Source organism: Hydra viridissima, unplaced genomic scaffold, assembly GCF_058129835.1.
Source record: "Hydra viridissima isolate aposymbiotic clone 2 unplaced genomic scaffold, HvirCarnegie_v1 scaffold_15, whole genome shotgun sequence".
Taxonomy (NCBI): domain Eukaryota; kingdom Metazoa; phylum Cnidaria; class Hydrozoa; order Anthoathecata; family Hydridae; genus Hydra; species Hydra viridissima.
The window spans coordinates 1425922-1438273 of NW_028324314.1; the positions used below are offsets into that span (position 1 = coordinate 1425922).

The window sequence follows — 12352 nt, forward strand, 5'->3', positions numbered from 1 at the left end:
AAAGACACTCACCTAGGATCATAGGAATCTGTATACCCAAGTTGACCGCAACTTTTAAACTCTACTTCTGATATGCTTGCTTTACCGATTGATGTCACGCCATCTTGTGTATACCTACCAACCAAAACTCGACCCCCAAACCCATCGTTTGTTAATGATCCCACAGGATAGTTTGCGCCTTCAATTACAATGTTTCTTGATAATAATCCCACTTTGGCACTCATGCTAAAATTTCGACCGCGAATATAATGCACTGAGGCAGAATGAAGGTATTGAGAGGTTGAATTCACTTTAAACCTTTTACCATTTTCATACACTCCCACAATTGTAAACTTCTCTGCTTGACGAGGCTCAAATGTTGATGTCGTGACCACTATTTCATCTCCAACTACCCAGTCTGTTTCATCTACAACACGCAAAAACTGAGCGTTTTTTTCCATGCTCTCGCTTAAACTGGTCCAGTGCACTTTATGAGGATTTCCATACATCCACAAGGTACCAAAGACTCCTAGAGCTTTTGAGCCGAGATTAGGCCCATTAGGCAACGGCAGATCTTTTGTTTTTTGATCGCCTCTTAAACTTATAAGAACAGAATGATTGGCTGGAAACGGACGATCTGGACGGCCGATTATTAGCTTACCTTGATCCGAAATAATGATGATATTTGCACGGATTACATGATCTCGTTGCATATCTAACTCAAGGGTTCCATATATGTACAAGCGGTCCATGATGGGAATGTATGCTTTTTGATCAACAACCACATATTGGTATTTACGAATCATCACTGTGTCTCCATCTTTTGGTAAAATACCATTGTAGCCTCCGTACTCTTGCGTTACTCCGCTCCATGTTTGAATATCGCTCCAATTCATAGCAGTTCCTGGAGCTCCAGTTACTTGAGGCGGAAGTGTTGGCACGATGCATTTGTTAAAATAACACCTGTAAACCCGGAAACCAATGTGCTTAGTTGGAGGCACGTTAGGATCATTAGTAGCCTCACTTTCAATAAGATATGTAAGACCTTTAGAACTGTTATCGTAAAACCAACTTCCATGATCAAAACTAGCAGCAACAGGAAATGTGTTTGTATTGCTTGTGAGAACATTTGTTGTTATAAAATAATCAGGCTCTTGCAAAAACATATGAGATATATAAATGTAGTTGTTTGGCTGAAGTTCATAAATGTCCATCATGTAGGAAATATTAGTGAATTGAGTTGAATTTACAAATGAAAGCATATAACTTTCACCAACTTCCAACAAAACTGTGTAACCCTCAGGATGACTAACAGATTTTTTACGCCAATGGACAACAGCTACATCTAGAATTTGGTAACCAACTTGTCTAGCAAAAAGTGCATCTTTTTCATTTATAGATGATGGTTGAAGCTGATTAAAAGCAACACGAGCAAACTTTCCACTCGAGCATATGGCTCCAGGAACGCCAAAAGATACAGAGTCATCTACAGTGCATCTTTTAGAGTCCAAAATTTTTGTATAAGGAATCACACCTCCACCAGCAAATCCTGATAAACTTCCATCAAGGTCATTCAACCATGATGCTGATTCAAATGGAAAAGAGACTTTATTTGTCACATTGTTAAAATAAACTGCTTTATAACGGGAAATACCACCACCATCAAATATTGCACAGTGTCCACATGCTCTTAATGCAACACAATTTCTATCAAAATTTACAAACTTTACATTGCTAACAGTAAGGCGATGGGAAAATGGAAGCTTTATACCATTGAGGGTACATAGAGAATCATTAAGTTGATCTTGTGCTTGTTGAAGGTCAGACAATTGAGAGTGACCAATAATTAAGGAGTTATTTACCATGGGGTAACCCCAAGGAACATTTCGAGAAGATGAATCTTGCCATTCAATGCCTGATTCTCCATTATCAAGAGTAACAAAGTTTTGAAATCTGGAAATAAAAAAGGTCTTTTCAAAAAAGGAAATAAATAAATAAAATTTAAAACTTGGAGATTACTGTGATTGGAAACAAAGTCTTAATGCCATTGATATAGTTAAATGAAAATGCTCTAACATTTTATTTGAAAACTGGTTAAAAAAAAAAGATGAAACTTAAATAAATACCAATGCAAAACAAAAAACAATTTTATTAATTTACCTTATTGCTCCACATTCAACACACTCTGCTCCTTTCTCATTGTGCCATGTAAGAAAGTCAACAAAATTTGCTGGTTCATGACTTTCATCATTGCACCCTCCTGTTTTACTTGGATGATAAATAGGAAATATCCACAAACCAAAGCGACCCATGGTGTGGGCGCTATTGTTTTTGAACTCAAGCATTGGAACCTTTCTTTAAAGAACATAGATTCATAGTGATAAGTTAAAATATGAATGGTGTTACAAAGATTTTAATATAAAAAAAAAATAATTTAAATAAAAAATTAACTTAATGGATGTAAATTTACTCAAAAGTAAAGTGTGTAGATATTTATAGCATACAATAACAACTACAATACAATAATGACTAAATTTATTGAACTGTCTCTAAAATAAATTCTGAGATAAAATTTATAACAGAGATACTATTATCAGTTAATTGTATTACCTCTGCAATAAATATTTTGCAAGAAGTAAAAAAAATGCATCTAACTGCAATGATAAACAAACTAACATATAAAAAGTATATTTAGGGTTTTATATCTTGAAAATATTTTATACAAAATTGCTTAAAAAATAAATTTGTTAAGTTAAAAGACTTTTATATATATATAAAAAAAACAATTAACAACCTTGGGCAAACAGTACTAGTAAAAGAGGGACCATCTGGATGTTCAAACATTTGATACCAGAATCCTAAATGACTTCCACCAGCAGCAGCGTTGTGAGAAACTGTGTTGTTAGCATTAGTTACCCAGTATGCTGCTGGAGTCACATCAACATTCAATGTCGAACTTGACGGCTTTACAAATATAGCAAGGTTGTAGCGAATTATATTTCCTGTTTCTATTCCATCTTCCATAAAGTAAGCATTACCTAAGTAAGTATGGAGTTTTTCAAGTGTTAACTTTATTACTTTTCATAACTTAAAGATTAAAAAAAACAAAGAAGAAGAAAATGAAAAGATGTTCTAAATATCATTATCAGTTTTACTTTAAAATTCATTAAAACTTATTTACTTTCAATTTTTATAAATTGAAACTAATCATATAGGTAGTTTGTATAAATATTTTCTATAATGCATTAAAAATAATACCAAGGATATCATATATAACATTCCTTTCCACCACTAAATTATTTACACCATGCATGGTTACAGCTCGATTGAAGCTTCGATGAATGGCACAACCTTTTACATAAGAGCCATGCACATCACCCTCCAAATGGAAATGAATAGGATATCGACCTAAACGGAAAGCTTGACCTGCATGGGTAACCTCAATGTAATGAAAATGGGCAACTGCTTTTCCTTGACTCATCTGATTTGAATGCACCATGATTTGTACTCCAAACTGATCGCTGCCTTTCTCTTCGCCAAATCTACCATCAAAACATGTTTGTGTAGCAAACTGGCCTGGATCGAACTCAGTAGGACAGTTTTGGATTACATCATTCCACTCATCGTTTACTGAACCACGAACAATAACATTTCTGGATAGTAAACCAACTTCAGCTCGTGTTTCTATATACCTCCCTTCAATTGTTTGCGCAATTGAAATATGCATGTACAGCAGAGGAGGGCTGAAGTCAACAAACCTACCATTAACTGCTGTTATTATAAGAACTTCATTTTCTCTGATACTTCTTCCTGTGGCTGCAATAACAATTTCATCTCCTACTTGCCAATCAGGAACTTCAAAAACAAGTTCCATTCTAGTAGCTCCAGGATACAGAGTGTGAGCAATCCGTGACCACGTATTCATAACATGCTTTCCATACAAGCCAAGGTAACCTTCACGCAAACTCAATGATTTTGCCCCATAAACAGGCAGTTCTTCAGATCTAACATGCCCATGAAGCTCAATTACAGCATTATGTTGAAAAGGTTGGTCTGCAGAACCAACTAAAAACGTACCGTTTTCAACTATTAAAATATTTTCAGCATGCAACTCTGTCTTTCTCGTCAAAAATTAGCGTGGCATTTTTTATTAACAACACTTTCAGCACTGGAGTACTTTGATCAAGCAACATTGTTTGACCGTTTTGTATAACAACATAATCACCTGAAAAAAAACAAAAAAATATAACTGCACGCATGAAGAAAAGATAGCACACATTTGGATAACGATTTGGAGATAAATAATGTTAGGAATGTCTTTTATCAAAGTGTAAAATATTTTCATGAAACACAACCATAAATACCTAATACACCAAAATATTTTCCTTAAAAAAAAAAAAAAAAAAAAAAAAAAAACTAAACAAAGATACTTTTATTTTAAATCAATTACATCTCACCTTCAACTGGTGGATCATTTCCTCCCCATGTAAATCTTGAGCTCCAAACATCTATATATGAAAAACTAACATTCCCCACTAAAGATAAGCCACTTTTAGCGTTAAAAACCTCTACTAAAGCGTTTTGTACAGTTCTACTTGAAGCTCCAGTACGACAAACAATTTCAGAACTTGATATATTACTTATTGGACAACTAACACCAGCAATGGTTACCTGGGAAGTCAAATCAAAGCTAACACCAGAAATGGTCAAAAAGACGCCTCCACCAGTTCCTCCTCTACTTGGTGAAATACTGGTCAAAGAGGAAGTAAGAGATGCTCTATAAACATACTTTTGACTATAAGTAGCATTAGTGTTTTGATTGTTTGTCACTAAAATACTACATTCAGTAATGGTAGCAAAAGAGTAAGTATAAGGAGGGATTCTGCAGGTTAGCTGTTGCGTTGATGTAAAGCTAATTTGAGTGCAAGAATTGTTACATATAAAGACCTTACTTGTATTGCTAAAGCCATTTCCTAAGATATCAACAAAATGTCCACCTCCATAACCACTCTCTAAAACACTTACATTTGTAATCTCTAGTAAATATGTAAACTGAAGGGTATTTGATAATCCGAGTTGAGGCACCAACACCTGAACAGACACGGGACCAGCAGCATGCATTGGTAAAACAAGTTTTACAAGTCCGGAATTTACAGCTGTCACCTTAAAACTATCAACTCCCACAAAAAAAGTTAAGCTATCTAACAACGTAGTTTTAAAAGTAACATTAAGTGTTAGTTCATCATCCCCCTTTCCAAAGCTAGGTACAAAACTATTTAATGTGGGAGTTGACAATAAAGAGTAAACAAAAGACCCGCTAACAAGTAAAATTCCTCTGCAATACAAATAAACTTTTACAGTTCCAGCAGAATGTGGAGGAGATACTACAGTGAGCTCATCAATGGATTTGTTTCGAATAGTTGCAACAGCTGTGTCAAACTTAACAACCAAATCTGCACAAAAGCCATTCCCTTTTATTACAGCAACTGTATATCCATTTATGCTGCCGTTGTTTGGCATAATGCTATTAAATGTGGGAATACTGGTAATGTTAAGACTTGCTGAATTTAATGAGTTGCCGTAAGCTAAATGTGACACACCCACAATATGAGCACCTGCAGGTAAACTGACAGTACATGTTATTGCTTGCATGTCATTTTGAGTGGTCAAACTAATAATATTACATTTGGAAGGTCCAATCTGCACAGTAACACTAGACACATCGCCAAACTTTTTCCCAGAGATTTGAATAGTTGCATTAGAGTTTTGAATAACTTTAGGATCAACAGAAAGTATTTCTGGAGTAGCACTTAGCTGATAAACAAAATTTAGAGTGGGCTTGTTAAAACAATGATCTGCTTGCTCCACATCATCACAAACTGAAATCATTGCATTTGATATTGATCCAGAAGATATTAAAGGAGGCATGGTACACAAATACGTAAAAAATGATTGCGACAAAAAGCTACAATTCAATAAATTGTTATAATTAATATAAACGTGGGTGGTTGATAAGTCTAAGTTGAAACCATTGATATGAACTTTAGTACCACCAGCAACTGACCCAAAACCTGGTGCTATACTTTCCAGTTCAGGGAAGCAAAATATTGATTGATCTTCTTCCTTCATAATTTCGACATGTGCGAACCCCTTACCTTCAACATAAACCACAATTGGTAGCATGAGAGCTGTTGGTAGAGTTTCATCCAGATTCATGCTGCAAAAAATCTCTGTTTGAGATGCATTTTTAATCACGCACACTAAATTTCCAAAAGTTACATTAATTTGTTCAATGGTATCACTGAAACCTGTTCCTTCAATCCTAATTATTTTACAGGAGTCATATTCAATTCTTTGAACTATTGGAGTTAGTTCTGTGTTAAAAGAAAATGTTGTGGGATTGTCTCTACGTTTACGTGCATTCCCCGAAGATAGTAGGACATCAACACCTGAAGTTTAAAAAAAATATATAAATATCTTCTAAAGATCTTAACTTGAAAAAATTTAATTACAATATTAAACTCAACCTTTAACTGATAATGATAAATCCGCCTGAAACTGCAATAACTCTGAAACTACAACCGTTTCTTGGAACTCTGCATCGTTATTTTTGATATACTTTCCGCTTGAAACTATAAATGTTCCATTAGTTGAAAAAGTCACTGTGCAACTTCCTGAATTCTTTGGTGAACAAAGTAGCTCTTTAGAAGCAGGATTTTCAGCAGAGTATCGTATAACAGAAATCAGGTAATCAGAGTCAGGGTTTGAATCCCATGAGTACTAAATATCAATATCTTATTTACCTCAAGAAAGGTACTTTTAAATAAATAAACAAACATAAGTACAAAAATATTCACCTTAAATCTCAAGGCATAACAACAAACAGGTCTATACTTTTGTACAAACTCTGTATGTTGCTATACCTTGGCATTAAGACTCTCTAGACTCTTGGGTTCTAGATTCTTACTTAACAAACTATTACTATTTACAGGCGATTCTTAAAAAGGCTAAAGAATTCAAGAAAAGTTCAACAAAAATTCAAAAAGAATTCAAGAAGACTTAAAGAAATTTTAAGTGTTCACAAAGAAAATTTAATGAATATTTAAGTCAGGATTCAAAACAAAAAAAAAGAAAAGTGAGCACAGGGCCCGAAACAAAATTCCATCTCCAGTCAAATGGTGTGCAACTGTGCAACTAAAATGTTAGCATTAACTTAACATTAACTGAACATTAACTTAATTACCTTTACATTGATAATAAGAAAATATAATTACATTCAGCAAATTAATAAAATATCTTCACATGTTAAGATATTAAGATATTACTAGATGATATTATAATTTAGTGCTAATTTATTTTAGGACAATTTGAACTTTATAATGTTTTAACTACTGAATTACAAACAAACCACAATTGAGTCTCCTTCATTGATATATATAGTATACTTGCTCCAGGCAGTACCAGGCCCAAAAACTAAAAAATATTTTTTTTTTGTCTATTAAATTTCATATATACATATACAACAGTAAAAACAAAAATTATCTGACATTTTAATTAAAAATAAATTTTAAATTATGCTGAGACTTTTTTTTAAAAAAAAAAAACATACCTCCTCTGCCAGAGTTGTCGACATAAAATGTATTTGAGGCAGGAGATGTAATGCAAGTGATTTTGCTGTCTGTGCAACTTTGCACAGCACAAGTTTTATTTTGGAAAAGAACTTTAACATCAGAAGCATTTTCCCCAAATCCTTGCCCATTCAATGTGATTAGTGTTCCACCAAAATAGGATCCAGTTGTAGGGGTAAAACCAGAGAGCTTTAAGATAACAGACAATGTCTGCAATACAGAACCAGCACCAGGCACAAATACTCTAAGTTCAACTGACAAATTCAGTGGAGGAGGACGGCATTTTATAATGGTTGATGACAAAGACACTATTTCACAGCTACGATTATTGATTGTAACCAAAGTATTCTCTCCGTTTCCAGCTTTTAAGTTTGATCCATTCAATGTGATTATATCATCATACACATGAAGAGGTGAAACACTGATGATTTTTGGATTCAATAAAGAGTTAAATGTAAATGAGCCTCCAATAGCTTTTATTCCATTAATGATAAGCTAGAAATAAAACTAAGTATGTTAAAAAAACAATTATTGCCATTTAAGGACTTTAATTTAAAATAACCAAAATTGTTAAAAAATTTGTTGATTATCGAGATAAGTTTTTGAAAAGAAAGTTAGTTTACATGTTATTATATGTTATTAATTCTAAATATTCTGGGACTTTGAAATGTTCAAAAGAAAGCCTATAAAATTTTCTAAGTGCGAAACTAAAAATTATTTTATTCTAGAAAATAAACATTTTAAAAGAATCTTACTTAGCTGCTTTATTTGCTCAATAAATCTTTTTTACCCTTTTTCAGAAACCAGGAAATGTTGTGTCAGAAGATTTAGAAACACACAATAGTCAAAACTATCATCATATAATATATCATCAAAATTTTCAGTCCAATCATAACGATGATACCCTTACATTGTATATATGCCATCTATATCACTGCTTGAAAATCAGGTCTAGCAAAAGGCCTAACAACAGTAGAGTTCAAATATGCCTTAACAGTAGCCAACTACTGTTTAGGCATATTTAACGGGTCATCAAAATATAACAAAACTTTTTATTGCAATTTGGTTGGGAAACCAAATTTTTTTATATAGATCAATAATTTCCTTAACTAATTTAACCATCAATTTATGGGAAAGATTTGTTGCCATTTTACCTGTGTTTCAATTTTATGAAATAAGAATCTATTAAGTAATCATAATTTAGAGGAAATTAATCAAACTTAGCCAATTATTTTCGATTGATTAAATTGAGAACTGTATAATCAGAATAGGACCAACTAGAGATAATAGCTCAAATACTAGCTACTTTTAAGACATATTTAATTGGTTATCAAAATGTCAAAAGAACTCCTAAAATGAGAATGACATTTTGGTGACCAATTAAAATATTAATTGGTTACACATTAGTGTAATAATAATTATCAGTTCACACATATTAGAAGACTCATTCAAAGTAAATTTACAAGGAAGAAATTGCATAGTTTGGGAAAAAATAAATAAACATGCATTTCACTATTTCCTTCTTTAGTTTCAATAGTTATATAATGATTCTGAAACACTGATAATTATTACCAAAAAGGGTAAATATAAAGTACAGCATTTGTAACACTATAAACGATCAACAAAATCTGCATCTCAGTAAAAATTGCAAATCTTTTATTTTCTATAGCTAAAGTTACATAGAAGAGAGATTCGTTTGCTTTTTGAAGTTGTACTTTTTTATACAATGTTCAGTAACTTGTATACAACTTTATTTGGTTGATGTCTCAGAAAAATAAATATAATTGTTTTTTTAAACTTCTCCCCACAAAAACCAAATAAAAATCAATTTTATGTCATCAACCAGCACATTAAATTTTGTAATGATGAATTATTAAATAAATAAAGTAATATAAGGAAGCAAAGTTAAACACATGGTGTGTACCTTTTGCATATTATTTTATAACATCTAGCTTTTTGAAATTTTGTTGACCAAAATACATACAACTACTGAATAAGATATTTATCGCAAAAAGTTGTGGTAATAAAATTTACAAAACACTCTCTAGTTCTAAATTGATAAATGACGTCCTTCAACTGCAGTAATGGAAAGAAAAACGAGTAAAGTTAACAAAGCTAGAACTTCAATTTAATATAAATCTTCTGTTTGATGTTTCTAATCATTTGTAAAACTTTATATAGTTTAAAGAATTTTTAATATTTTGAAGGGGACTTGAATATCTAAACTAGCCAATAAGAATTCTATACAAAGTTTAAATATAATGTAATTTATGTGTGTATATAATATAAAGCACTTGTGCTTTTAAACAAGAATAAGATATTAGTAGTGAGACAAAAATGAAAACATATTCACAAAGCTCTGCCAGAAAAAGTTCAAAGATGCTGCAGTAAAATAGATTACATAAAAAAAAACCATATTAACATGATACATAAATACTGATAAAATCTTGTCACTACTTGAAGAAGGACAAAATGAAAAATCTTAAAAGGTTAGTTATGTGAATGGAAGAAAATGAAGAAACATCACTTTCAAAACAAATTCTGGGGAAACAAGTTGGGAAAGTAGTAATTAATTAAAAAATAAAGTTAAGTAGGAACAAATGCCACTACAAAAATAAAACATCCTATGGATCTAGGTGTTATAAGATCACTGAGAGCACAATATTGTAAAAATATGGTTAGAATTAAAATCATTAGAATAGTGAATAACAAAGCCCCATCAGAAAGGTTTATCTTGAATGGAATACAAATGGTGTCTGTTAGGAACCCAGTATCCATCAAAACAATTGTAAACTGCTTTTGAAATGAAGGAATCTTTACTGCAAATCGATAAATAACTACAGTTGATGAAAATGACCCATTTAACAATTTGGAGGATGAAATTGATGCTTTGTGAAATCATGAACCAGATCTTTTACCAGAATTTATCATCATAGCCTCATTTAACTGAACTTTAACTGTAGTATTAGCAGATTTTAACAGCAAAAACATTACCAACAAAAATGTTTTTGCTGTCAAAATCTAATTCATCATCAAAATTGGAAGAAAAATAATTGGAATATCTTTAAATACCTAATGTATTTAAGTACCTACATTCAGAGTAACAGGACCATCTACTTCTGCTTTTTCTGTTTCACAAGTAATTGAATACATTGAAACACTGGTAACAAAGCAGTTATAAGATCCCAACTTTACTGTTACACCAATAACACTGTTTCCAAAACCTGATCCTTTTATAGTAATTGGTAAACCACCAGTTGTTGCTCCTTGGTCAGGTAGAATTTTATCAACTGAAAGTTGATTCCTGAAAGTAAGAAATTAAAAGGAATAATATAACAACAACAACAACAAGATTTGTTGTTCTTTTGAAAAAAAACATGAAAAATAAGATAAATATTTCATATTTTGTAATTACAAAACACAATTTTCAGTAAAAAAAACAAAAACAAAAAAAACAATAGACGTAGCATGAAAGAGCTTATGTAGAACTTTACTCCAGTACAAAAATTGAAAAGATATCCACTTAAACACTTACTGAAACGCAATATTATTCATAGACTGACATTTTCCAATACCATCCACAAAAACATCAACATTTTGAAAGCCAGCTTGAAGTTCACCTTAAGTTATTAAAAAAAAGTTTCTTAATTCTAATAGTAAAGAGGTGATATTCATTCTAAATAAAGTGCTGTAGGATTGTCTGTTGCAATATTCTTAAAAAAACACTTTTATTTACAAACTTCATTGTTTTATTTTCTATCATGTTATTAATGATCAGTTTACTCTATGCAGAAGATATATATTGTCTGAGCATTAAAAAAAAGCCAACTTTTTGATAAACAAAAAATTCAATGACGATAGTTTATAATAATGTAATAATTTTGTAAAAGAAAAATACTTACCAACAGTACACATTACATTTGTAGCAGTTTGACTTGTAACAATACACTCAACTCCACCAATAAACACTTTTGTTTTGTTTACACAGCCATTACAACTTATAGTAACATTTGTCCCATTTCGTCCCACTGATGGTGTTATTGCAAAACATTGGGGTGTAAATGCTGCAGAGTAATTATATCCACAGTTTCCACGTACTTTACACTTTGATACAATTCCATTAACTGATACAACAACCTGAAAACAAAGAAAAATGTTACTTATTAAAGCAATTTTAACCCTAAACCCTTTTGCACAAAACAGCAAGCACAAAACTATTTCTTAAAAGCGTTTAGCCACTTTACTTGAGGATTTGGCTCAGCAAGCTGAAGAAACTCTCCTGGTAGTGGACCAAATAATATCCCACCATCTTGAATAGTTGTAACACTGCTCAAAACACCTTGGCCATGAACATTATCTATTAATAACTGCAACGGCTCTTTATCTCCTCCCCCTGAAAACCATTCAATTCTCCATTCGTAGTGTGAACAATTGGCGGAACCAATTACAACAAACACAGTTTTGGGTATATTATCTTCCAGTGTTTTTTTTAAACTGATTACATCCACATTGAGAGGAATGTCTAAAAACATTCAATAATAATAGCTATCATAAAATTTAGCAGCAAAATATATCATAGCAAAACTCAAAGCATTAAAAAAGTAATAAAATAATTAATATATCATAACATAATTTAGATAAAATAATAATGATTTTGACAATGTTGATAATGATGATGACAATGATGATGATGATGACAATGATGATGATGATGATGACAATTATGATGATGATGACAATTATGA

At 31.8% G+C, this 12352-nt stretch overlaps 1 protein-coding gene across 1 annotated transcript in view; it reads right to left on the reverse strand.

The window, feature by feature from the left end:
• The window catches only part of LOC149878078 (fibrocystin-L-like), a 55467-nt gene that overhangs the window by 25965 nt on the left and 17150 nt on the right, over nucleotides 1–12352 (reverse strand). Inside the window, 13 exon segments of the mRNA XM_090072394.1 lie at nucleotides 13–1932; nucleotides 2140–2334; nucleotides 2774–3017; nucleotides 3238–4094; nucleotides 4096–4204; nucleotides 4437–6428; nucleotides 6507–6759; nucleotides 7388–7452; nucleotides 7589–8102; nucleotides 10701–10911; nucleotides 11143–11227; nucleotides 11510–11744; nucleotides 11852–12129. Coding sequence (XP_089928520.1) covers nucleotides 13–1932; nucleotides 2140–2334; nucleotides 2774–3017; nucleotides 3238–4094; nucleotides 4096–4204; nucleotides 4437–6428; nucleotides 6507–6759; nucleotides 7388–7452; nucleotides 7589–8102; nucleotides 10701–10911; nucleotides 11143–11227; nucleotides 11510–11744; nucleotides 11852–12129 — 6958 coding nt within the window.